The sequence below is a fragment of the Vespa velutina genome, chromosome 1 (genome assembly GCF_912470025.1).
Source record: "Vespa velutina chromosome 1, iVesVel2.1, whole genome shotgun sequence".
NCBI classification, from domain to species: Eukaryota; Metazoa; Arthropoda; class Insecta; order Hymenoptera; family Vespidae; genus Vespa; species Vespa velutina.
This window is the reverse complement of record NC_062188.1, coordinates 18316258-18343662: the sequence shown is the minus strand read 5'-3', so window position 1 is coordinate 18343662 and position 27405 is coordinate 18316258. Positions and strand designations below refer to the sequence as shown.

Here is a 27405-nt window from a genome sequence, read left to right as displayed (position 1 = left end):
AGAAATAATTAAAATACAATTGTATTGCACAATATATAAGGCCGATCGCACATTAAAATTCGTATTTTAGATGAAAAATGAAATTTTATATGAATTGTAAATATGATGCTTTTGCAGATATTATTTTATTCATTATATATATAAATATATAACTTTATATAAAAGAATATATATATATATATATATATATATATATATATATATTCTTTTTATTAATTTATAGCGTACATTAATGTACGATAAATCTTTATTTAAGATACATAAATATTAAAAATATTTATTTAATCGTGAAAATGTGTAACAAGGCACGAACTTGTATTTTGTAATAAATTTTCTTTCGTCTCCCTTCTCTTTCAATCTTTTCATTCTACATCCCGCATTTATTCTCCCTACATTAGGTCTCCCTGACAAGTTAACTACGTATACATACGCGTTAGACGCAGAGAAAGCTTTCTAAAAATAACACAAGGGGACACTTCGATCAGCCCTGACGTCGAATTAAAACAATTTGGAATAAAAATCTTCACCTTTCTTTCTTTATTTTTCTATCTCTGCAAAATTATTAAAAACGATATAATACATTTTTTTTCTTTTTTTTTTTTTCTTCCCAAATAAATATGCTTTGTCCATTGAAATTTTATCATACGAATATAAAGGATTAGTATAAATTTTCTTAAAACTATCATGACGCTTTAAATAACTTTGACATTATAATGAATGCATCTAATTCTTTATTTTTTTTTTCTTTCTTTTTTTTTTCTTTTTTCTTTTTTTTTTGTCTTTTTTTATGGATGTGTATTTTTATGTATGAGTATTTAATGTAAGAAAATGCAAATAAAAAAAAGGGACAAATGTATGTTATAGTTGGATTGTGTAGATTGCTATAATTGGTCGTCATGATACGAACACTTGAGCCAGTAGACCGTGAACAACCGAGGCGATCGGTGTTTATAAAGATCATGCAGATCTGAGAAGTTAGTTTCTTTGATATACATTTATTATAAATACGATCGGAATTTAAACTTTAATATAAATAAAGAATAAAAATTTTAATGATATAATAAGTGATCAATTAAATTATTATCGTAATCATGAATGGACCAATCGTTTTGGTCATTGTGATTTGTTGTTTTTTGTGTACTACAAATTCAATTCCTTATGATTATTGGAAAATACGAGCTGAAATACTTACCGCAGAACAAAACTCAATGCTTGGCGGTCAACTAGATTTGAAATATGACGAATATATCGCTAATGATTTTCTAATGGCGAAAAAACGGGCCGAACTTGAAAATGGTTTGTTTTTTATTTTACATATTTTTCTCTTTAACAATAATTATATTTAATTATATATCTAATAAACGATAATGATAATCATTCATAGATGTATAATTTAAAAAAAGATATTACTCATATGATAAATAAGAAAGACAAGTCAAACTTTTATTTTCGATAATAATATAAGATAATAGAAATTCTTCGAGTATCATTTTTTTAATTACAGATATCACATAACAATTGTTATTAGCAAACATGTATATAATATCTCGAAAGATACAATATCGAGTATTAAATTTAATCTGTATATAAATATAAAAGCATAAAATAAATATCGTATGTATCATATCTAATATAATATTTTTGAACAATTAAAAAAAACAACAGATATTATCAATGTTGAAAAAAATCAATCATCTTGACGCAATTGATAATTTATTCATTAATATCATACATTTATTATCATTTATTATGAGACATTAACAGTGTTATGTGTTAAAAATTATAATGGGCGTATTATGTTAGGTAAATATATCTCAGTAAAAATAAAAAGATAGACAAAGATAGCGTAAAAATTTGTTGCAGCTTTTAAAAACTTGAGTCTTTTTCTGCCTGGACGTAATTTCTTAGAGGCAAGAACGGAGATAAAAAATTCGGAAGTTTATAAAATCATTCGAGCGATGCCGAAAGGTGCTGTCCTTCACGCACACGATACGGCACTCGTTTCAGCCGATTGGATTTTCTGGAATATAACGTTCCGACCAAATCTTTATGTTTGCGAATCATCGAAAAATTTGCTTCAATTACGATTTTTCGAAAAACCAAACGACGATTGTTCGTGGAAACTTTTGAGTGATCTTAGAAAGAACAAAAGTATCGTTGACACGATTAATTCAAGGATTTATAAACAAATGACTATGCTAACGAAAAATCCTGAAATGGTTTACAAAGATAGTGATAAAGTTTGGTCTAAGTTCAAAGAAATATTTGAGTTCATTACACCAATGCTTTCTTATAAACCAGTTTATGAGGATCATTATTACGAAGCATTGAAAGATCATTACATGGACAATATCATGTACATCGAAATTCGTAGCACTCTTCCGAATTTGTACGAGCTCAATGGCACCGTCTACTCATCTCTCGAAACTGCGATGGTTTATAAAAAGACTACGGAAAGGTTAATATCATAAAAAACGTATAAACAATAGTCTTATTTGTTATTTTATTTTATTTTATTTCTTTTATCTTTTTCTTTTTTATTTTTGTATGTTCTTTTTTTTCTCTCTCTCTTTCTTTCTCTCTCTCTCTCTCTCTCTCTCTCTTGTCAGATTTATGTCGGACTATCCAAACTTCGTTGGCGCCAAACTGATATATGCCCCAAATCGTAAAGTAGATGAAAATAAATTTGACGAGTATTTAACGATATTGAAAGCTTTGAAAGAAAAATTTCCAACGTTCTTAGCCGGGTTCGATTTAGTTGGGCAAGAAGATAAAGGACAACCGTTGGCTGTATTCGCCAATAAATTGAGAAATCTCAATCCATCGATCGATTATTTTTTCCATGCTGGTGAAACTGGTTGGTATGGTTCAAGTACCGATGAAAATCTTATCGATGCTGTTCTATTAGGTGCTAAACGTATTGGACATGGGTGAGTAAAAGAATTTCTATTGGTCTTATGTGAATATGAGATTAGATATCAATGACTATGCTAATGGATTTCATTACTTTATCGGAATCTATTTATTTCTATACATCATTAACGATTATCCTTTCACTTTACTCAAAAGAATAACGCGTCTAATTTTAAATCGTTTACTCGTGTTTCAATAATCAAAACGACAAAATACATCTTCCAAATTCTCTTATCTCGTCAAATATATTAACCATAAGATACAACACGTAATCTAATCTATTCGTATCGATATATGATTTCTATTTTCCTGGAAAATTCAATATTATTATTGTTATTATTATTATTATTATTATTATTATTATTATTATTATTATTAGATTAGTATCATTAAATAATGTGTGAAAATTTTCCATATTTTATATTTAAATAAATGACACTAATATGTATTAATGAAAATTCTAAGAATACTTTTGGAAAATATTAATGCAAATTTTTTATTTAAATATAAAATATTGAAAATTGTGACGCATCATTTATTAACTAATATATTATTATTAGCATTAATTATTATATTATTAACTAATATATATTTATTATTATTATTATTATTATTATTATTATTATTATTATTATTATTATTATACTCTTACACAAGCGTATATAAACGTATATGTGTACATAGATACGCTTTAACGAAACATCCACTGGTAATGGAAATAATAAAACAACGTGGGATCGCCGTCGAGGTCAATCCCATTTCCAATCAAGTGTTGAACTTGGTAAAGGATCTTAGAAATCATCCAGCGGCTCAATTATTTGCTAATAATTTTCCTGTTATCGTTTCGAACGATGATCCTGGACTTTGGGGTAGCAACGCTTTAAGCTACGATTTTTATCTAGCCTTCATGGGAATCATGTCGCAAAATTCTGATTTAAGGGCTCTAAAACAGCTAGCTCTTAATTCTATTATATACAGTAATATGGATGCTGAACAGAAAAATTATGCTTCAATATTATGGAAAAAGAAATGGTGCGATTTTATAGATAAAGTAGTTAACTCGTCTCAAGCACGACAAATTTAATACAATGGTTATCATATACGAGCATAATCATTTAATTAATATTTATCTTGCGTATCATGGATGAGATATATTAGTCGTTTATTATTTGCTCGGTATTTTCTTGTCAAGAATGTAGTTAGATATCGCGATTTCTTTAATATTTTGTAATAAAAATATTTTCTCTACTATAATTATAATCTTTTTTCAAAAAGTGAATTCTCAAAGCAAAATAAGTGGAAAAAGAACAATTTTTACACAGAATCTTAAAATGATTAACTCACTATAAATATTACTAATTTTCAATTACATATTTGCGATCATTAATTAGTTAATTAATTAAATTAGTTAATTAATTAAATTAGTTAGTTAATTAAATTAGTTAATTAGTTAAATTAGTTAGTTAATTAAATTAGTTAATTAGTTCAGTTAGTTGAAAATTTACATAAAAACTATTTAAAAATTGCTCTAATCTCACCTAGAAAGTATTAGAAAAACAAATTTGATAATATCATTATTTTTTTTTTTTTGAATCGGCAATAATCGGTTTCGTTTTAATTTCATTTCTAGTGAATGTGTTGACAACAATTTTTACTATTATAGTGTATGTTTAAAAATAGAAGAAAGAAAATACTGGATAAAAAATAATGAATGAATAGAATATAATTGAAGGAAATAAATGCTAACTAAATGAAATTTCTTTCTTTCTTTATGTTCTTTTTTTTTCTAACTATAGATATTTTTAAAACATAATTACGTACTCTGATGTTACATATAATAATAATTGTATACTTTAGATTTATTTCTTATGCAAATTACCAAAGTGGAAAAAGAACGATATCGTGTCTTTCTTCCTTGTTTTTCTTTTTTCTTTTTTTTTTTTTTGACATGAAAAAAGCCATTTTCAATTCATTTTTTAAAATTATATTTTATCATAATTATTGCAACGAGAAATGTGCAGACTCATGTAGTGCGTAATTATAGTTGATAAATAATTCAACGACAGGTGCAACGTGAACGATATAAATCAGTTTTTATCGATAATAAGAATCAATGTTCCTCAACATTTTCATAAAAACGATTTGCAATAGAAATGTTCTAAAGAAAAAAATTTATATAAAACTTATATAAAACTTATATAATAGGATTGATATACATCTATCATATCATATTTCTTTCTTTTTATTTTCTCTTTGTAGAATTTTTTTTTATTTCTTAACGTCGTTTTATGGACGAGACAATATTGTTTTATAAATAAAAAACGATATGTAAGCGATTACAATTAATACGACATTGTTTGAAGAATATTATACAACGAATAGGATGTTTTAAGTATCTGCGGAATATTAACTTTTTACTTTTGTAATATTTACAGTTGTAAAAAGTAATTTGTAATTACTCACCCATGTGAAAACGTCGAGATCAAGAGAAAAAATTCGATAATAAGATAAAGTCAATTCTTTCTGACTAATCCTCATGAAGAACTGTAGGTTTTTACGATCACTCTGTGTTGACATTACCCAATCGCTATTATAAATAGCATTAGCGACTTCTTTGCCCTAAGTGTAAAAATAAATTAAATAAACATATTCTCGAACACTTAATTATTTCTGTCAAAGATATACCTTTAATCGAAGCTCATTGCCGTACCAACAATAACAAAATATTTGGAACATCATACAGGCAATATATAAGACATAGGAAAAAAATTCCATAGTAAGAGGATCTTTCTAAAAAAAAAAAAAAAAAAAAAAATATATATATATATATATATATATATATATATATAATGTTCAAATAAAATCGTATATATCAAAATGAATTTTTCAGTTGCGTCTATAAATAGAAAAAGAAAGAAAAAAAAAAGAGAAAAAATCTCACCTTTGACATTTGAAAGATGGTAGTACAAAATGTAATCAAGCTGAAAAATAATAAAAAGGCTACCGTCCAAATGAACAAATATTCTATTCCTTTTACGAGATCATGAATAAATACTTGATGTCTAACACATGCTTTTATTTCATTTGAATTACCTTCTCGAACAGTTTGCATGCAACGTTCGCAGAGAATATCTATTTGTCCGCAAACATGAAGGGTCAAACCGTATACAAGAGAATCGAAGGATACGTTGAGAAGTATACCATAAATAATAGATGCAGCATGAATCAAATATGTTGCCAAATAAGCATGTAATCCTTCAATAGAATACGGCGAATAAGCCTTGCATGGTAAAGCTCTGTTAGAATGATGTAATTCCATGATAGGAGCAACTATGAGTGCCAATGCAGTCGACTGACACAAAGTCATGAAGCTAAGAGTACACCATTTAGCTATCGTGGACACAATTGAATTATTAATGTTATACTTTTGTATTTTTATATATTTATTTATCTCTTTTTTCTTTTTTCTTTTTTTTTTTTTTTTTTTTTTTTTTTTTTTTTTAAGTACATCAGATATATACGTCCGCATTATTATTTATCTGATATATTCCGTACCCTTGCGACTATAATTATCCAGAATCTTCTCTTCAGTTAAATTTCTCGGATGACATATATTCTCACGAAAGAGATTCAATAAAATTAATAATTTTTCTTTTCTCAAGAGAAAATTAAGAAATTTGAAACACAAAGCGATGTATGTGAATGTCATGAAAATACTTTCCGTAACGTCCTCAAGATTATCAAGGGAATTTATTACTTCTATAAATTGTATTAAAGTGATGTAAAATATTATCGTTAGTATCATTGATCTGTGAAAAAGAAAAAAAAAAAAAAAATGAGAAATATAATAATCTGTAAGAAAGTTTATGATCCCTATATTATCTTTAGTTGGCAATGAAATTAACTTAAAAAAATTCGAAAAAGAATAATTGTTAAGAAACTTTTAATCCACTCTCTCCATAACAAATATTATAAAATAATTTATTAACGTATACCACATATCGATACCCATGAAGAAGATTAACGAGACGTCTGAAAATATTTTTGTCCTTTTGCTCTTTCCAAATTCCGCAAAAATTAAAAATTTTAAAATTCACCGGTAAAATGTCCATCTCTCTCCCTTTCTCTCTCTCTCTCTCTCTCTCTCTCTCTTTCTCTCTTCCTTTCTCTTTCTCTTTTAGTATACGATCTGTACGATACTCTAAGTACTTTATTATATACTCTGAGAAAGAAAGAAAGAATGGAAAAAAAGAAAAATAGGCAGAGTTCGCAAGTATACGATAACGTAACGTTCTAGCGAGAAGAATTCACTATTTTATTTATTTAATAATAGAAAACGTCGTACGAAGTATAACGATACGTTAACAACACCATTATTAGAAAACATCCGGTTTATTCTCATCCTTATCAATATTTTCTTCCTCGATTTATGTTGTTCGTATTATTAAATTATTCAATAGTAAATTCACCATAATAACCGGTTCGACGTAGATTTATCTATTACGGGTTTTATTCGAATATATCGATTTACAATAATCGATTCTTATAGTTTTTACATAAAAGACATTTTTCTTTACGAGTTATCGATGTATGCATGATCCAATATTATTGTTGAAGTATTATAACTTATGTTTTTTTCTTTTTTTTTTTTTTTTTTTTTTTTTGTTGTTTTCATTTTGAGATATTTTTTGGATATTTAAATGTGAATTATTATTTAAATTTCTACGATGAAACAAATAAAAAAAAGGTAAGTATATTTATTCTTGAGAAAAAAAAAAAAAATTCTTTTATGCATATACCTAATATGAAAATTTTAAGAATAACATGCGAAATAAAATATCTCTTAATATTTCAAATGACTTATATCACTTTTATAATTACTGGCTCTTATGTATTTATCTATCGATATATTTTGTTCGGTGAAACAACAAAAAAATTAAAAATTGTTTACAATCGTACAGGACATAATTTGTAAATACAATTTGAAAAATGTCTACTTTATCCAATGAAAAGGGAATATTTGTCAATGACTTTCACCGATTGGTTGATTTCATAATTGAGAACCAAAGAGACACCTGGTGTGTATTGATGTATTAGAGAAGACAAGTGTGTCCTACAATTTTGTATCAATATCTAACGTGTTATCTCGGTCATTTGTATTTCGATTAGCTTAGTTTGAGGGTACGTCAATATCGTATGTGCTTTTTTATATTCTTGAACTGTTAGAAAAAATATGTGTATTTCATATTATCAAAGTTACATATATTAATATGGCGAATTTTGCAAAAGCTCAACTCCTAAAATACGGTTGGACGGAAGGTACGATATTGAAAGATCTTATAAATAAGCAACGAATATGTTACTTTATGCATTCGATTAAAATACTACTTAACCTTAATTTTCTTCTTTCGTATCTAATATAAATATGTTGTTGTATCTGTGCCCTGCGTAAATTGTAATAAAAAGAAAAAAGAGAATTTATCCTTCTTAATAGGGGAAAAAAAAAAAAAAAAAAAAAAAAAAAAAAAAAAAAAAAATTTGTAATTAATTGAATATAAAATGATCATAATATGATGCATTTTTTTTCATGTATTGTGATTATAATGTATACTCAATAATTATGTATAATGGAATACATGATTCTTTATCACAGATGTATTTCGATTTATGCATCCAAGCCACTTAATCATGATTTTATTTTTAGAATGATATTTCTTTTTTTTTCCTTTTTTTTCCATTTTGTACCTTCTTTATTTGTATATCGTTTGAAACACCTTTTCGTATCAACAATTTTAATATATTTTTCTAAGGATATATCTTTGTATTTTATTATCAAAAATAGGAAAAGGACTAGGTAAAAATGAAAATGGAATAACGGAAGCTTTAAAGCCAAAATTAAAATTGAATAGCGAAGGAATAGGATACAAACCATCGAAAGAAGTTCACTGGTGGCAAACTGCGTTTAATAATGCTGCCAAAAATGTTTTGGTCACTTCAGAAAATGATGAAGTTTCTATTTCCGTTATTGATCGGAATACAGCTTTAAAGAATTTAAAAGCAAAACAATCAAGACAAGAACAATATAATAACTTTCGCAAACTTAACGTGCTTCAAGATGAAAAATTAATTACATTAGAAAAATCTGATCAAGAAAAAGAGGAAGAGAAAGAGTCCATTAAGAAGATTCCAATATTAACAGACGAAGAACTTTTTAAAGCCTGTGGAGGTAGAACATTACACAAAGGTGCTCGTCATGGTTTAGACATGAATGGGAAATTGGAAAGAGTTGCCAAACATGAAAAAAAATTAATGCATCTAATGAACCATCTAGCTCGTAAAAGAGCTAAAGCTAGATTAGAAATGGAAAAAATATTTAGTAAGGGTGGACATAAAATAGATAGTAATAATGCAAATGCAACATTGACAACTACAGATGTATCCTCTAGTAAAGAAAATGGTTTTATAAAATCTAAAGCTACAATTAAGAAAGAAAGAAAAAATATACAACATTTAACACGTTTATTAACTATTTCTTGTAATATAAATGATAATAGCAGTAGTAGTAGTAGTTCAAGTGCATTAAAAAGTGAAAAGAGCTCGTGCCGAAAACGTAAGAGAAGTAAAGATGGAAGAGTAAAAGTTGATCATGGATTTATCAATGACAATATTTTAGAGACTACAACATCAGAAAAAGTTCATGACATACCGCTTCCTGCAAATTCAATATTAGAGAAAAAAATTAAAAAACACAAAAGGCATCATAAACAAAGCATGATAAAAGAAAGTAGTAGTAGTAGTAGTACTCCATATAAAGAAAGTCATTGTTGTGATTCTAAACATAATAATTCATTAAAATCAAAAACAAAAAGAAGTAAACATCAAGATGGTAATGATATTAATACTGGAAGTTCAAATGATCCTACAGTAAAAAAATTAAAATATCATAACAGAAAGATTATAAAATTAATGGAAAGGATGAGCTTTGATAATTGCAATGATGAACATAAGAAAAACGAAGAAGATAATTCTAATGCAAATGTAACTAAATCACAACATGTATTTTGTAATCACGAAGCATCTAGATTAAATCTACGAATATTGAAAAAGAAGAAACATCGTCTTCATAAAAAAAATAAAGAAAAATTAAACTTGGAGAGACGTATAACTTCAATTCAATCGCAAGATAAATTAAGTTGTATAGCAGAGAATTTGATGGCCATTAATATTACGGAGGATGTTAGTGCAAAATTAAAAAGATCATCTAAACAAGATAAAGAGGAAACTAATAAAATTGAAAAAACAAATAATGATCAAGATAGAACTAGCATATAAATTCATAATATTCTTATAATAAAGATGTAGTACAATAATATTGAAAAGCATTTGCTACTAAAAGTGACATTAGTTGTATTAAGTGATGTAAAAAAAAAGTGTGTTACAATTGCCTAGACAGTTTAAGTAAGTGAATTCATGCATGTGTAGTGATACTATGCATGAATTGAAAATGATAATAAACATTATTAATAATTATTAAAGCAAAAAATGAATAAGTGCATTTAGGTAAAATAGTTATTGAATATCATTATAGTTTACAATCGTTTATTATCAAATTTGATAATTCTGATGTAACAATGATGTTATCTTTCAATATATCTTAATAACTTTTTATAAAAATATATCTTGTATTCTGTAAGATTGTAAAAAATAAACTTTATTTTTTATAGGTATTTATGTTCACTTTATTTTATATTTTTCTATAAACTTCTTTTTATTCATTTTTATCATTTATCACTTCTATAATTGATTATAATTAAAATATTATTTCTATAATTGATTATAATTAAAATTGTGTAAGGAAAAAACAAATTTTTGCTGGTTAGATTTTCTATCCAAAAGCAATAAAAGCCAAAGTAGTAATACATTTATTCACAAATGCGCATAAGCTTTTAACATTCTCTTGTAATTTTTTATAATCGTATTATATGTATATCAAATACAATTGTATGAGTCATGGAACACAATTTTTCATATTTAATATAATTTAATAATCTGATAATATTTGTACATAAATCTGCATCATAAATGTACCTATATCAATTTACAATAAAAGAATATATTTCTTTTTGATTACAAACGGTTTAATATGTATATTATAATAGTGGAAAAAAATAATATTTTGAAATATATAATAAATTACGTAAACTCAACCTAATCGGAAAATTGACATTTTTTTTAATCACACAAACAATATAGTTTATTTTAATTAATAAATAATAAAAATCCTCTACGCTTTGATCGTATCTAAAACTATGTAAGATAAGCTGTCTTAAGCTGTCTCCGAAATTTGTTTCTAAATATTAATTTACTGATAATAATTTAATTTTCTTTATATAAATCTTTTCTTCTCAAGACTATTTAAATTGTACGTAGTTACATGTTAACTACATATATTAATGATTTAATATTCCTAGAATAAAAACACGATTGGACATATTTAAAGGAATCATATTATTGAATTTAATTTGATAAAAGTTTATTAATTTTATATTTTTTATTAAATTTCTTAGTTAAAATGTAATGGAATGTATGCTGTTCTTGATAAAAATGTTTTCTGTTCTTTTTTTTTTTCTTTTTTTTTTTTTTTTATATATAAAAATATTACGGAAATTTTAAAACAAGATAAAAATATTAAAGACTAATACATTTATAAAAGATACTTATTTCTTTGTAAATATCAATTTTCTGCGGTTATTATATTTCTATTTTATATCATTATTATAAAATATCATAACAGAAGATAAGGAAGCACTTTATTGGTGTATCTTTTAAGGTATTATAACAAAGTTATGATTTTTATTCGCTTTCTTTTTATATCTTATAAATTAAGTAGAATATATCAATTTCTAAATTGAACAAAATATAATATTTTAGTAATAAATGTTTTTTTAGTTCAATTTAAATTAGGATATTATTTGTAAATCACAATACAAGATACAAAAACATTATTTATATATATTGATGCATTATTATCATAATAGATAGAGGAGGGGACAACAGATGTTCTGTTCTGTTCTGATTAATAAGATATTCATAAAATTCGATAAATTTCTTATAAGATATAAATAGGAATCGTCTAAGAAAATCACAAATATTCAACTATAATATTATATGCTCTAATAATAAAGTTACATTGAAAGAAGCTCACCAAAATTCACTTTCTATGAATATATGATATAAAATATCAGAATAGAAAATTATTAATTATTAATATATATATTGATGTGCTTCATATAGTAAAAATATGCTGAAAGTAAATGATAAGATATCATTGCAAAATAAGTCAATAACTGATACACATAGATCTAATTGACAGTGTTTCCTTATAAACTACTATGGCATAAATGGAAAAATATAAAAATTTTTTTCAAATATCAAGTACAAATCTTTATCTCATAATAACACATTAACAATTTGATTTAAATGGAAAAGGAAGGCCTACATCGATCACTACCTACCACTAAGTATAAAGCTTAATATTAGAAATAATTAATATCTTATATTTTCAATTGAAATACTATTTTTGCAAATATTAAATTTTGCAGATCTCATTTTTTTAAAATCATATAAGGCAATAATCTTTTGGAAAATTCTGTGACATGTAATATGAATAATATTTTAAGATATGCTGTATGTTGTCTTTATATACAGTACGATACATGAGATAATACCGATATTTTCAATTATGCTCTAATCAGATGTGCTAAACACATCTATTAATAGCTCTTCTTTTCACCATGTAATAACCAACATTTCTACCATTTCTGTTTAAGCTAACAACTTGTTTACCTGTACGAGTACGTTTCTTACAAGATATATTCGTATTATTATTCATTTTATTCCATATTGTATACATAGTAGATGCATTAATTTTGTGTGTAGTTATGGAGTTATTAAGTATACAAGGATCCAATTTTCTTTGCGCGTAACTAAAACCTGGATGATTAATAGGACGTATTTTTGCATGCTTTGCGCAAAGACCCGTAATATAAACGTCTTCTAAATGAAGTAGAGGTGTTATCAAAGCTGCCTGATATAACTTAAAAGCTACATCGATACTCATAACATATCCTGTACCTGATAGATAGTTAGGATAAACCTTTTCAGGATACATATATTTTGGCATATACCTAATGTATATAAAATATTCTTTACTGAATACATTTCTATATAATTTTTCATATAATTATTAATATTATTGCAACCACGAATTAACTTTGTTCTTTATAGAAATACTCACCATTTATTTTTCGAATCTGATATTGGTCTAGCATTACAAATAAGAGATCCCAGTAAAACACCTTTAGACTGTGTTCTTGCTTGCAAGGTTTTCATCAAAAGATTTATATTTACAAACATATCATCATCTGTTTTCATAATAAATTTAGCTTCTTCGCAATTTGTAGTGACCCATTTTAATATCATAACAGACTTCAATGTTAAATTATTATATGTATCCAAAAACTTTTCTTGAAGTATATCATTAAATTGAAAACTTTCTTCAATTATAAAGTTCTGCAAACAAACGCACAATGCAAAATTTTATGTTTATATACAACTTTACTTAATTATACACACACATACATACGTTGAGTGTATCATTATCACTTTGTCCCAGAAGAAATGCAACTTTAACTGTAGAATTATATAAAACATCTAAATTATTTTTATTAGCCCAAGTATTTCTAATTGCCATTCTGGCTTTGTAATTTGCCACTGACGAGCAAATAATTATAAGTAAATATGGAGGTGGTAAACAAAGAGCAAATGGATTCAAAATGGAAGTAATATTTCCTGGATGAATATAATTTCTAACATCTCTTGAAGTATTATATGCCCAACCAGGTAACTGTGCTGTAAAGTAAACACTTTTATAATGAATAAATAATACATATATATATATATATATAAAATATCACATTCATCACTCAACTATCTTATAGCTGTTGGCATTATCATGCATATAAATATATGTTTTTTCCCCAAATCTACTATAGCTCAAGCATTCTACAATTTAATCCTCATTTATAAAACTCATTCAATCTTATGTTTAAACTGTTTTGCAAATTGCATTTGAATTTTTCTAAATAAATGCACTATAAAATGTGAAAGCTTCAAAGCAATATAAACAAATAATTAAGTTTTGTGCTTTTTTATATGTGATATTAATTTTGAATATTGCTATTAAAAGCACAATGATGCTTAAATGTTTATAACTAAAATCAAAAATAAACTTTAAAAAAACATACCATAGTGCAAACTTATCAACATACTAAACCTGTTAAAATCTGCTGATGTTAACTAAATATTTCAATGTTATTTTTAAATGTGGTACGATTTTCATTTATTCAAAAACATTAATTTTGATTAAATATTGATAATTGTTTAAATAATATTTTATGGCCACGCTATAATAGTTCTATTATAATTTCTATGAATTATATATATTTGAGCAATCTAATGCAAAAAGTGTTGAATGTGTGATCAAGCAACATTAATGAATGCATACCTACAGTGGCTACCAAGTGCGAACCACTGAGAGGTTCTGTAGAGCATGGAGTCTCACCTAAGCCTAAAAATGGACCCTGAGCTGAATGATATGCTGGTACATATAATAGGCCTAGCACAGCCAAGATTACAAATCCGACTACCAATCTCTTGACAAAAGAAATTTTAATATTTCCTTTAACACTTCCATTATTGCTTATGCTGGTAGCAGATGGCAATTCCATGGGCAACAGTCGAAGTCGGTCCATCTAAAAAATGAAGAATATAATAAAAATATAATAACATATAATGTTTATACGTGTTTATACATACATTTATTTGTTATTTTATTATAAGAATTTTCACAAAAAAATTAAATTTATTTATCCTTACCTTTTGTAAAATGTACAACTAAAATATGTAAAAATTCGATATTATGTTAGATTGAAGAAAGAGTTTCTTCATATTTTTAATGCAAAAGTAAATCAAGTTCTTTAACATTTCAAATGAAATTTATTATGTGTCTAAGTTTTATTGAGTACCATTTTTGAGATAAAATTTCATGAATTGATTAATATCGACCATTTTTTCTTGATTGCTTAATATAATCTTAGGAAATAATAAAGATAATAGAGATTAAAATCAATATTTAACTAGACCGGAAATATTTACATTTTATCAAGTCAATAAATATCACAAATTTTCTTAGCAACCTAACTCACATACTTCCTTTTTTCTTCTTTTTTTTTTTTTTTTTTTTTTTTTTTTTTTTTTTTTTTTTTTTTTTTTGTAGCAAAACTTGAAAATTTATCGAATTTCTTCTTAATTTTCATTCATTTTCAAGACGTAATAACTTTTAAATAAATAAACGAATATAATCATAAGCTTACTTAAAAATACTCAGTTACATGTTACTATTCAAATTATTACCGGATTTGATTAATATTATAAGAGTTATACGATCATAATGTCATCAGCCAAAAGAATACGAAGAAACTTTTTCCCCAATTCAATGCTACATAAAGAAAAGGAATCTTTCTCTGTATCGTGATATCTTTTATTGAATTGCCATTACGATCAGCTGTACTTGGCAACAAAGACCGGAGTATATAAATGACAAAGAATACTATGTAAACAATTGCTTACTTTTGAAACGCGATGAGCACGTCATGCCGCATTTGATACCACTCCATTTACTACTTTTGTGAGGCTCTACATAAGGATATTCATTCCATCAAATACTTGACCATCATATACGTTAATCAAGTAATCACGCATAGAAAAGAGAGAAAACGTACGAATGCTATAGGCTTTGACGCTGATCTTCGATATATCACACTACATATATTATACTATACATTTTCCTACTGCCATTTCCTAACTGCATAGTATACTCATGGATTGGAAACTCCCCTCTTGCGGAAACATATACAATGGCGCCATCTACGTATCTCTATGTATTATTTCGCAAAACTATTACAAACAACGACATTGCCGATGAGAGATTGAAATTGAAATGTCAATTGACAATACTTTAATACAACGTATTAAATCATCGACAATCAAAATCCTTTGATGTTACTCGTTCTAGGAACTATTATATATTTTATGATATTAATTTGATATTATTACAACATCCATAAACGTAGATTTTTATGTGTATATATATATATATATATATATACACAAAATTATAATTTAAATATCTAATATTACATCACGATATGATTACGTATAATAACAATTTCGCACTTTCTATAAAAAGATCTTATTTCATTTTTTTCCATTACGTTTAATACATTTAGAATATTTTTGTTAGATCTTTCTTATATCCTCTTATATTTTTAAATATGAACGAATCGGGATCTAATTTAGTGACCACCTATGCTTTTAAAGGAGGGAAAGAATATGTCGTAAAAATGAAAGTGATGGCTTTTAAACGATGTCAAAGATGTTTGGAATTGACAATAACTGATAAATTTACTGCTGAGGATTGGCGATCATCTTATGATACTGCATGTTCGTTAATATTTCTTTATTCTTTTTATTATAAATGCTTTTTAATTTACATAAGTCTCGTTTATTTATATAAATTTTATTTACAATATTTATATTACTATTATAAGAATAATATTTCTCTTTCTTTTTTATATATCAAGATATTGAAAATTTGACTCATAAAACAGGAAATTATAAACAGTTTGACGTATTTGTCGCAATGCTACAATCAGGACTATTAAAAGTAATCATAACATTTTTATCTTTAAATCAAATTTATATCGATGTTAATAATAAAAAGTAATTTACAGACAAGCGAGTCTATAACATTGGATTTATTGACTTTTGAGGATCTAGAATTATTACGTTCTCGCAAAATTGATAGTAGTTCTGTTTCAGCTATGAGTAATAAGGCAAATAATCGACGGTATCTCATTTTAACATATACAGTAGAATTTGATCGGTAAGTAATAAAATAAATTTTTCTTAAAGTTTTCATAGATATACGAATTTGAATGTGATATTAACTTGAGGAATAAATATTTCTACATATATGTATCTAGTGAAACATTTTCTTTTCTTTTTTTTTTTTTCTAATCGCTTGTAACACAATGTAGTATATAATATCAAATACAAGCAATATGTATAAAATTGATCTCTATGGAGGTAAAACAAGTATTCTCGAATATAACAACCTTAAGAATCCATTATCCATTGCCCTTGGAATACTGTGGTTTGCCTGATCCAACAATATTGCAAGCAACAATAAGAAGATTGCAAGCTGAAATTGAAAGATTAAATTCTACTGGTATGAACAAAGACCTTCAAAAACGAATAGAGAAACTTACAATCACAAATCAAAGGTTACTTGAAGAAAATCATAAACTCTCTAATGGAGGTACATATAAGGAATCAATGATGAACATGATAACAATGATAACATGAATCCATTTTCATTATCTATCTATATTTCTAAATAATACAGGAAAGGGTATAAGACGATTAGCAAGTGCAATAAGTGCATTAGAAAATAGCGTTGCCAAAGAACGAACATCATTTCGAGTACAAATTCAAAAACTTCGTGCTGAAAATGCTGTATTGTCTCTAAAAATACGTCAGCTTACTGAGTCTACTACCAGAAGATCTGGTGATGGTAGTCCTGCGTTTAAACGTCGGACTCCTCCACCTTCTTCGCATAGTCGTCGTTCCATTAATAGAAGAAGTAGAAGTCGATCTCCTTCTATTTCTGGTCATTTTAAAACATCTAGCCTGTCACCTGGTATTACAGATAATTTAAATTTCTTGTACAATAATATAAAATTCTACCATATTAAAATAATAATTATTTACAAGTTACTATCAATAGACAAAAATTACAGGAAGTTCAGTGGAGTCATTTCAAACTAAAAATTCTTCGAATCGGAACATTGTAAAATCACGTTACATTTCCTCTAAAGAATCAAGTTTGTATTATATACTTATAATTTTTTATTATTATATTAATTTTGCATTTGTATTACAGAGATTGATTTTGGAAATTTGGAATCAAGAATTTACACACTTCAAAAAATGTTAAAAGAGGGAATTAATTTAAGTTAAAAAAATGAATACAGTAATATTTACTCTTTATGTATATACAAATTAAATACATACCTTTATTTGTTAAAATTTTTATTGATTTTTATAGTAATTACAAATTATGTCAGTATTAATCAAAAGACTAGAATTACATGTAAAATTGTAAGGTAGTGACAACAATAAGCATGTCTTACTAATCGATTACCTCAGTTTGCTTTAATTTTAGTTTTCTACATTATTTTCCTATGAAAAATGAAGTATAATAATTTAAAAAAAATAAAACTAACATCAAACATAAATTTTATATTGTATATGTTCTATATTCCAGAAGTAAGAAAGCAATGTAAAGTTACAAATTTATAGGATAACTAGAATAAAATGCCCTGATAACAAATAAATAATATTCCAGGGCTTTATTAGAGACAACCTGTTATTTTAAAATACAATTTTATATATCTGAAAGAACTTCTGATATATACAAAATATACATAAGATACATAAATTATAATATTATATGGAAAAAAAATTATTATTGACCGAAACATAAAAAATTTCTTTTGTTAATCACATTGGAAAATATTTCTGAGTTATCACATATTTCAAATAAAAATAAATAATTCTAATTACCTAATTCTATCTATCTATTTTAAAATTATTCTCATAATATATTATAGCACGTTGGATCAGTGATTGTTTGTTTTCTGTATCATTTGTTTCTGCGGTTATTTCTGTATTTGTACTTTGTGATTGATCAATCTTTTTATCAATCTCTGTTAATATCGATTGTTCAGCTAGTTCATACTTTGTACCTTTTGCTAATTGTACCACAGTATTTCGTAAAGATAAAACTTCACTTTTTAATTGTATACTACTTTGTTGTAATGAGTTAATATCATCTATAAATTTTTGTATCTGTGCAGAACGGGCTTCTTCTTTTTTTGCTTCTTTAGTTACTTGACGATTATATTCTAACATTACACATGCACCAGCAAGACTAAAAATAATAACTTCTCCCATTAAACTAGCTCCTAATTCTATTGCCATAGCTTCATTTAATTTTGCTACTTTTGTTGGTTTTCCAAGATTCATCATATACATTTTACCTTTTACTTCTGCCCAATGATACACTGTACAATCAAAAAATATAATAATTGATTTTAATAAAATTTATCATTTTTATCTCATATTATATGTTATATTGTTAATACTTACATTGAGCAGGTGGAATAATAATGTATCTACGGAATATAGGATGATTTTTAGCTTGATTAACTATTAACTTAGCCAAAGGTTTACTTATTTGTTTAATAAATAATACACCTAATTTAAGAACAGGAAATACGCCTACTACCATTGTTCGTTGTAGATTTTAATAAAGCACATAAATCTTTTCTCTTATATTCTGTAATTATATAAATCAAATAAGTGATATTATTTAAACTATAATATTAAATATTAAACATATAATTTTTATTAGTGCATCAATCATCAGAAAATAAAAGCACATCTAATAAAAATTATCATATCAAAAATAATATATTTAATTATCTTTGTAAAGGATTATTACCTCATTTCCAAAATTATTTGGAAGTACAGTAGACAGCTATATTATAGCTTCATAAAGGGTATTATACAAATCGCTATTAATGTTACATAAAAAGGAATGCTATAAAATTAATAATAAAATAATAAATTAATTATTGTATTAATAATCATTTTCAAATATCTCTGTGATTAACACATATACGTTAATAATACTATTACCTAGCCATTTTTAATATTTCATGTCAGACTTTTACTCTAAAACTAAAATAAATGATATCTAGTTTATTCGCGAATCAATCGATTATACTTCACTATGAATATTTTGCCTAAACTTGTGAACTAACCATAACGAATATACGATGTTTTCTGATTCGCCAATAAAAATGCTTCAATTGGACAACTGATACAAGTAGATATAATAATTGGCGCTATTTTCAAATTGTTTCTAATGATAATTAAAAAAAAAAAGTTATGGATACAGCAATGTGAGCAACAATCAAACTATTAAAATACATCCGTTTATTAAAACCATTCTTACTTACGCCTTTTATTTGTTATAGTGAAACAAAAACAAAAGTTACACAACATACACAAAATAATTTTTATGCAATGTTAACATAATAAATATGTAGATTTTTCTTTTACATTTATTTACATTCTTACTTTTATAGCAATATTATTATCTTTAGATTTTAAATCCTGAATGTATAGCTACTATGCCACAAGATAAGTTTTTATAACTAGTATTTCTGAAACCACTCGTATCTATCATGTGCTGTAAACAATTCATAATATTGTAATAAAATTGAATTACCATAATACATTAGAAAATGATTAAAGAAGTTATAATTACTTTAAATTCTTCTTGCTTTGGAAACTTTTTTATACTTTCTGCAAGATATTGATAAGGCTCCCATTTTCCAGTGACTAATGTACCTATCACTGGTATTACTTGAAAAGAGTATCGTTCATAAAGCCTGAAAAATATATATTATTTTAGAATTCATTTAATTTATTCAAACTAATCCATTATATTTGATAGGTGTTATATTTACCATTGTAAAAAATCATTTTCAAGATGAGTAAATTCTAAACATAGAAATCTACCTCCAGGTTTGAGTACTCTGTATGCTTCTGATAGCACCTATAATTGAAATCAATAAATTTATATTAAGCATTTATTAAAATATATTAATATAAATGAACTTATATTTTTGTAAATAAAATTTCTCAGTAACAATGATATTACCTTATCAATGTGAGTAACATTTCTTATACCAAATGCTATTGTATATACTGTAAATGATTCATCAGGAAAGCTAAGGTTTTCAGCATCTTCTTTTTTCCATTCAATGTTAAAGTTATTTTCTACTGTATATCCTAATTTTTCTGCTCTTATTTTACCAACATCTAACATATGTTCATTTATGTCACATACTGTTACATAGCTTTCTACATTATTAATATTTTTAGTATTTTTTAAAAAATTTATATATCTAAACGATATATCTCCTGTACCACCCGCACTATCTAAGAGACGAGTTCCATGAGTAGGTGCTAATTCTTGAATGAATATATCTTTCCAAAGCCGATGAATACCTAAACTCATTATATCGTTCATCTTGTCATAATTGTTTGCAATATTTTCAAACACTGTATGAACTAGAAAAATAAGAATATAATATAATACATATAACTTTAATTTAAAATTAAAAATATTATATTAATCTATAATAACATTAACCTTCTTTAGCTTTCTCACTTTCTTTGACTTTTTTAAAACCAAAATCTGTCATTCTTTCGCCATCTTCTACATTTGCATCATTTGCTTTAGAATAATTGTATTTATGAAAATAGAAATTTTTTAATTGTTTATATAATATTTGATGTATTCTCGTATTAAAATAAAGATACTTTTGAGTCAACATATTTGAATTATACAAGTGCAATACAAAAGATAAAACTTTACAATTCTCAAATTAACAATAATTATATATATTTGTAAAGCTTTAATAATATCAAAAAATAAATAATAGGTACATGTTCAAATGTTTATAAATGTTAAGAATTTATTGATGACATAGATCATCATTAATAATTTTTTAAGTTGGCAGAGTCAGTATAATCTGTTAATTTGTAAAAATTACAAATGTATAATCAGAAAGTATAAAAAAAAAAAAAAAAGACTTGTTTTTGACAACTCCAGCGCCGAAATATTTGAGAACTAATTGTAATACGATGTTCAAATTTAAGTGTTAAAATGTGACGAATATCTTATCGTTAAACTTTTGAAGAATATTAATGAATAATAAATTACTGAATAATTAGTTGTTTACTAATTTTAAATATTAAAATTTAATCATATATATATGTATATGTATATGTATATATGTATGTATATACATAAAGATAAATAAAAATAATAAGTAGAGTATATCTTATAATGTGTAAGATCTATGAATAACTTATGATTAATTTTTAACTCTAGAGGGCGCTGAAGGTAGTTATTGCCGGTTCATAGATTCATAGATATAAATGTATTTACCATGAGAATAGTATATTGGGATATTTATTGTTTATCAATTTTTTATACTATATTTTTGTAAACAAATTCATTCGTTTTATAAGCGATTACATTCGTTTCGTTTATTATCAATGATTCCTATTCAAATATCGGATGATATTGAATAAACAATAATCGTAGTAAAAGTTTTTCAAATAATTCAGGCAAATGAATAAAAATGATTCCATGAGTAGATATGGACCTCTCATCGGTGCAATTGACGAAGGCACGAGTAGTGCTAGATTTTTGGTATAATATATATTTCTTTTTCTCTTATCTTTATTTATTAATTCATATAATGGGTCGTTTTTTTTTCTTTTCTTAAATATATAAAATTTATTATAAATATAACAGAATAAATCAGTTATTTTAGTATCATTTCAAATTTTTTCTACTTGTAGGTATTTGCTGCGGAGACAGCCGAAGTATTAACTTATCATCAAATTTCAATCACTCATTTTTATCCAAAGGAAGGATGGGTTGAACAAGATCCTATACAAATATTAAATGCAGTTAGAGAATGTCTTCGTCAAACTGTATTTAATTTACAGCAATTGACTATAGATCCAACTGATATAGTTGCTATTGGGGTGGCAAATCAAAGAGAAACAACAGTTGTATGGAATTCTGTTACAGGAAAACCATTGTATAACGCAATCGGTAATAATATGTTTAATGTGTTCGTTATAATTCAATTAATTTTCTTATGAATAATTTCCAGTATGGATGGATATGAGAACTACTCCTATGGTAGATGACATATTAAAAGGAATAAGGAACCAAAATAAAAATTGTCTGAAGTCTCTATGTGGCTTACCTATCAATCATTATTTTAGTGCTTTAAAAATAAAATGGTTACTGGAAAATGTACCAGAAGTCAAAGAAGCATTAGCCAATGAACAATGTATGTTTGGGACAATAGATACCTGGCTTATTTGGGTTAGTCTATTGTTTTTTTCTACAGATGATAATGATGGACCTTAAAGTACAATGATAGCAAACCTCTACCCAACATAATACTATCTCTGATATAAACATAGAATTTAACTGGAGGAGTAAATGGTGGTGTTCACACTACAGATGTTACAAATGCTTCAAGAACTATGCTCATGAATATTAGAACTTTACAATGGGATCCGAAACTACTATCATTTTTTCAAATACCATCAAGTATTCTGCCACAAATTCGAAGTTCGTCAGAAATTTATGGGTATATTCAGGATGATATTCTTCATGGTGTACCAATATCTGGAGTATGTCATATATTTTTATTTAGTAACATGTTTTTTTTTTATGTAAAAAAAGTTAGGTGCATTTATAAAATTTATTTTATATTTCAGTGTTTAGGAGATCAGCAGTCAGCACTCGTAGGTCAATCATGTTTTCAACAAGGACAAGCTAAAAGTACATACGGTACTGGGTGCTTTCTTTTGTACAATACAGGCACTACTGTAAGATGTATTTATATTATTAATTAAATTATTAAATTACTTTTTTTTTTTAATATAAAACTTACTGTAATTAATTAGTGTTATATGTTATATATATAATAAAACTAAGCAGAGTGTATGCAATTTTTTTTTCTAATTAATATTTTTTTTTTATATTGTTTACATATAACAGGTTGTAGATTCAACTCATGGTTTACTAACCACAGTTGCATATCAATTTGGTCCAAATGCAACACCAGTGTACGCTCTTGAAGGTTCTATAGCATTTGCTGGAGCTGTTATTAAATGGTTAAAAGATAATCTTGGAATGTTATCAAATGCAAAAGAAAGTGAAACTGTAGCAGAAAGCGTTTCTACCGATAGTCACGTCACTTTTGTTCCTGCATTTTCAGGTTTATATGCGCCATATTGGAAAAAAGATGCTAGAAGGTAAACAAAAAGTATTACCCAGTCTTAGAAATGATTAGAAAATATTTCTACATTTATAAAAAAATTTATATCAAATGAGTAAAAATATTAAATAATGCACTATAATTTTTAGTGTTATATGTGGAGTCACAGAAAGATCAACAAGTGCTCATATCGTAAAAGCAACTTTGCAATCTATATGTTTTCAAATAAGAGATATTTTAGAAACCATGAAAAACGATGCAGGAGTAACATTGTCCAAGTTATTAGTAGATGGTGCCATGATTAATAATAATTTATTGATGCAAATGCAAGCTGATATTGTTGGGATTCCAGTGAGTAAGTAACTATTATATGTAATTATTATTATATTAAAAATAATTACTTTATATAATAGGAATGTATAATAAAATAAACCTTTTTACAAGAAAGTTAGGCCATTAATGTCTGAAACAACTGCACTTGGAGCTGCAATTGCTGCAGGTAGTGCAGAAGGTATACGTAAATGGAATATAAAATCAGAATTAATTATACCTAGTGACATCTTCTTACCTACTATAACTGAAGATGGTAATTAATACATATATATTTTATTGTAATATTATATGTAATATCATAATTTATAGGTAAATAAAATGTATTCATTTTGTAGAAAGTAATATCTTATATTCACAATGGAAAGAAGGTATTAAAAGAAGTTTAGGATGGAATACAATTACTGATATAGATGGTAAAAAATAAAAGATGTTTATATTATATATATTTCTATTGTATTATAAGTAACAAATAATATATATATTATATATATATATATATATACAAATATCAATTTACAGATGATGTTAAATACATGCATAAAGTAACAGCACCTGGTGTATTTATAATCGGTACAATGATTTTACTTGTGCTAGCAAAATATAGATCTTTCATGTAATTTAGAAATAAAATATTATGAACAGAGACTTTTAATTTGTTTGTGTTAAAAGGTGATGCATTTTTGTGAATTTTCAAAATAAATATAGACATAAAAGAGCGCTGAGTATAAGTAATATTGTCAATAATATTATATGTAAAAGTAGTATTATTGTAGATACTAACTAAAAATGAATAAAAAAAAAAAAAAAAAAAAAATTACGATGTTATTTTAACATTCTATCATATGATCAATAATTTCTATTTTTTCATTATGTAAAAATAACTTTATTATACAAAATACTAATTTCGATTTTGTCCTTGATTATAACAATCATTCATTAAAGCATTTTGCAATTGAATATTGACATCATATTTAGAAGTATTAGTATTAATATTCTTGGTATTTTCCGCGTCTTGGATTTTAAGTAAATCTTTATCGTTCTTAGTTTTCATATGTTCTGTATGATTTTCTTTAGACTCTGTTCGTTCAATTGCCATTGATGAATCATTCTATAAATATATCTTAACTGTTATATATTATTTATATTATTTATATATTAAACATTTTTTTTCTAAGAAAAAAAAAGTATTACTTCATTTATAGCAGATGTTTGCATAGCTACACTGGCCATAGTTAACCATATGTCTTTTCTAATGTTATTAATAAGTAAACGATGGCGTTGTGCTACAAGTATACGACTAATGAGGGATTGACAAGCTTCAGATACATCTGGTTCTTTAGGAAATGTAATCTTGTTTTGTACTTGCTAATTTCAAATAAAAACTCATGGAAGTATGAAAAATTAAAAGTAATATCTATTAAAGGCGATGTAATCTTTTGATACATAATTAATTTCCTTTTGATCATTGTTAATATATTTGAATACCTTTAAAAGAAGAGTATATTTTGTATCGTCAAAAGGAAGTCGTCCATAAACCATGGCAAAAAGTACTACGCCCATAGACCATATATCTGATAACTGTGGTCGATAAGGTATACCCTTCAATATTTCCGGTGATGCATATGCGTAACTACCGCAAAAAGTTTCGCTAAGAGGTAATGTTCCATTTTTTGGTTTCATATGACCACGTGCAAAACCAAAATCAGATAATTTAATATTCAAATTATTATCCATTAATAAATTCTCACACTTTATATCCCTAAACAAATACATATATATACACATATATATATATATATATATATATATATACATATATATATGTATAGTTATATATATATGCATATATATATGTATAGTTATATATATATATATATATATATATATATATATATATATATATATATATATGTCTATTGGATGTAAAATATCTACCTATGAACTACACCCTTTTCATGACAATAATCAACGGCATCAAGAAGTTGACGAAACCATCGACGACTGCGACCTTCGTCGATATAAGTATCGCGTCTTATAATGTCAAGTAAACTACCATTCTGTGCATACTCCATAATTATATATACCCTTTTTTGTATATAATACATTGTTACAAGGATTTGTTCATTAATAATTATGCAAATTGATATATTCTTAAACGTGTAAAATCAAATTTTTTACTAACCGATGTGTCGTTTCGATAGCTTGTAAAAAGCGAATTAAATTTGGATGTTTTAATCCCTTAACAACCTCAATTTCACGAGGTAAAAATTTTTTTAAATAATCACTTGGTGCTTGAAACTTCGAAATTATTTTTATCGCTACCTGACTATTGTGTCGTTCTGATATTGCAACCTGCGTAAAAATTTATTATATATATATATATATATATATATATATATATATAATTTTTAAAAAATTTGTATATATAAATTGAATCACATACTTTGACTGTCGCATAAGAACCCACGCCGATTACGTTTCCAATAGCATAACCATGTGTTTCAAGTACTGTTAATCTTTTATTTGACTTTTCTCCATACTTTTCATCCAAATTTTGAACTTCGTTCGTTCCTTTGGTCTTTACTGGCGGCACTGACGTCATTTTATACTTTAATTCAAATACAATTGTAAGATCATCATAATGTTTGTAATGATTCTGTAACGTAACATTTTTCTTGGGTCTTACAAAAATTAATAAATTTGATGTATAGCAATAAATAGCAAAATGTTATATCTTGGCAGACGTCATCTTGTATATTTTAATATCGTTAATAAAATTTTAATTTTTTAACAAACCAATCATAATATTGATGTAAATCCATATTCAAAGTTAAAAACATTTTGCCGCAATTGGCACGAAGCAATAGACATTTTTTTTTCGTTCAAGAATATCTTCAAAATATAAAATTAATTTGTGTCACGTTCACTTTAAATTGTTTTACAATAATTATTTAAAAGAAATATTGATATCATTCATAAAATTACAAATTAATTTCATTTTTAATTCAAAGTTAATTTGAATTATTTTTCAAATTTCATTCCCAAATAGCAATAGTATGATGAGTTACAAGAACCTGTTTATTGGTTA

The 27405-nt window shown here is 25.7% G+C and overlaps 8 protein-coding genes across 17 annotated transcripts; 4 read left to right on the top strand and 4 right to left on the bottom strand.

Annotated features, from left to right (window-relative positions):
• Positions 1 to 902: 902 nt before the first annotated feature.
• LOC124953472 (adenosine deaminase 2-like) lies at positions 903 to 5562 on the top strand. Of its 2 annotated transcripts, XM_047505031.1 has the most exons (5): positions 903 to 1296; positions 1864 to 2458; positions 2610 to 2930; positions 3598 to 3945; positions 5349 to 5562. In XM_047505031.1, exons 1-5 carry the CDS (start codon positions 1092 to 1094, stop codon positions 5359 to 5361), a joined length of 1482 nt encoding a protein of 493 aa, XP_047360987.1. In that variant the 5' UTR covers positions 903 to 1091; the 3' UTR covers positions 5362 to 5562. The 2 variants fall into 2 exon arrangements, with proteins under 2 accessions (XP_047360987.1, XP_047360898.1); XM_047504942.1 differs by lacking the exon at positions 5349 to 5562 and having other exon boundaries at positions 3598 to 4587.
• Positions 4659 to 15877, bottom strand: LOC124953674 (beta-1,3-galactosyltransferase 1-like). Of its 6 annotated transcripts, XM_047505538.1 has the most exons (6): positions 15756 to 15877; positions 15604 to 15669; positions 14480 to 14726; positions 13559 to 13824; positions 13211 to 13485; positions 10818 to 13100 (listed from the first exon to the last, which is right to left on the bottom strand). In XM_047505538.1, exons 3-6 carry the CDS (start codon positions 14724 to 14726, stop codon positions 12674 to 12676), a joined length of 1215 nt encoding a protein of 404 aa, XP_047361494.1. In that variant the 5' UTR covers positions 15604 to 15669; positions 15756 to 15877; the 3' UTR covers positions 10818 to 12673. The 6 variants fall into 6 exon arrangements, with proteins under 6 accessions (XP_047361760.1, XP_047361494.1, XP_047361670.1 ...); XM_047505804.1 differs by lacking the exons at positions 10818 to 13100; positions 13559 to 13824; positions 14480 to 14726; positions 15604 to 15669; positions 15756 to 15877 and adding exons at positions 4659 to 5532; positions 5599 to 5703; positions 5855 to 6303; positions 6469 to 6722 and having other exon boundaries at positions 13211 to 13346; XM_047505714.1 differs by having other exon boundaries at positions 14537 to 14726; positions 15604 to 15872.
• On the top strand, positions 8007 to 10640 carry LOC124953418 (G patch domain-containing protein 4). The gene is made up of 2 exons (XM_047504803.1): positions 8007 to 8232; positions 8756 to 10640. The coding sequence occupies exons 1-2, from the start codon at positions 8184 to 8186 to the stop codon at positions 10243 to 10245; spliced, it is 1539 nt and encodes a 512-aa protein (XP_047360759.1). The 5' UTR covers positions 8007 to 8183; the 3' UTR covers positions 10246 to 10640.
• Positions 15878 to 16188: 311 nt separating the features above from the next.
• Positions 16189 to 18586, top strand: LOC124954679 (centrosomal protein CCDC61-like). The gene is made up of 7 exons (XM_047507946.1): positions 16189 to 16476; positions 16617 to 16699; positions 16767 to 16918; positions 17157 to 17353; positions 17441 to 17734; positions 17835 to 17918; positions 17978 to 18586. The coding sequence occupies exons 1-7, from the start codon at positions 16308 to 16310 to the stop codon at positions 18052 to 18054; spliced, it is 1056 nt and encodes a 351-aa protein (XP_047363902.1). The 5' UTR covers positions 16189 to 16307; the 3' UTR covers positions 18055 to 18586.
• On the bottom strand, positions 18114 to 19919 carry LOC124954655 (optic atrophy 3 protein homolog). 2 transcript variants are annotated; one of them, XM_047507910.1, is made up of 5 exons: positions 19798 to 19919; positions 19601 to 19699; positions 19246 to 19435; positions 18661 to 19160; positions 18114 to 18276 (listed from the first exon to the last, which is right to left on the bottom strand). In XM_047507910.1, the coding sequence occupies exons 3-4, from the start codon at positions 19385 to 19387 to the stop codon at positions 18667 to 18669; spliced, it is 636 nt and encodes a 211-aa protein (XP_047363866.1). In that variant the 5' UTR covers positions 19388 to 19435; positions 19601 to 19699; positions 19798 to 19919; the 3' UTR covers positions 18114 to 18276; positions 18661 to 18666. The 2 variants fall into 2 exon arrangements, with proteins under 2 accessions (XP_047363866.1, XP_047363857.1); XM_047507901.1 differs by having other exon boundaries at positions 18227 to 19160.
• Positions 19920 to 20165: 246 nt separating this feature from the next.
• LOC124954643 (2-methoxy-6-polyprenyl-1,4-benzoquinol methylase, mitochondrial) lies at positions 20166 to 21931 on the bottom strand. The gene is made up of 5 exons (XM_047507894.1): positions 21323 to 21931; positions 20828 to 21240; positions 20634 to 20722; positions 20432 to 20555; positions 20166 to 20353 (listed from the first exon to the last, which is right to left on the bottom strand). The coding sequence occupies exons 1-5, from the start codon at positions 21504 to 21506 to the stop codon at positions 20264 to 20266; spliced, it is 900 nt and encodes a 299-aa protein (XP_047363850.1). The 5' UTR covers positions 21507 to 21931; the 3' UTR covers positions 20166 to 20263.
• A 135-nt stretch (positions 21932 to 22066) lies between these two features.
• LOC124954619 (glycerol kinase-like) lies at positions 22067 to 25149 on the top strand. 3 transcript variants are annotated; one of them, XM_047507816.1, is made up of 10 exons: positions 22068 to 22390; positions 22543 to 22801; positions 22863 to 23080; positions 23182 to 23394; positions 23482 to 23592; positions 23765 to 24021; positions 24134 to 24339; positions 24433 to 24570; positions 24653 to 24730; positions 24837 to 25143. In XM_047507816.1, exons 1-10 carry the CDS (start codon positions 22310 to 22312, stop codon positions 24932 to 24934), a joined length of 1659 nt encoding a protein of 552 aa, XP_047363772.1. In that variant the 5' UTR covers positions 22068 to 22309; the 3' UTR covers positions 24935 to 25143. The 3 variants fall into 3 exon arrangements, with proteins under 3 accessions (XP_047363783.1, XP_047363772.1, XP_047363793.1); XM_047507827.1 differs by lacking the exons at positions 24433 to 24570; positions 24653 to 24730 and having other exon boundaries at positions 22067 to 22390; positions 24837 to 25149; XM_047507837.1 differs by lacking the exons at positions 24653 to 24730; positions 24837 to 25143 and having other exon boundaries at positions 24429 to 24570.
• LOC124954685 (testis-specific serine/threonine-protein kinase 3-like) lies at positions 24695 to 26924 on the bottom strand. Its single transcript, XM_047507958.1, has 6 exons — positions 26761 to 26924; positions 26500 to 26669; positions 26253 to 26402; positions 25803 to 26076; positions 25509 to 25682; positions 24695 to 25425 (listed from the first exon to the last, which is right to left on the bottom strand). The coding sequence occupies exons 1-6, from the start codon at positions 26917 to 26919 to the stop codon at positions 25216 to 25218; spliced, it is 1137 nt and encodes a 378-aa protein (XP_047363914.1). The 5' UTR covers positions 26920 to 26924; the 3' UTR covers positions 24695 to 25215.
• Between the last annotated feature and the right edge of the window lie 481 nt (positions 26925 to 27405).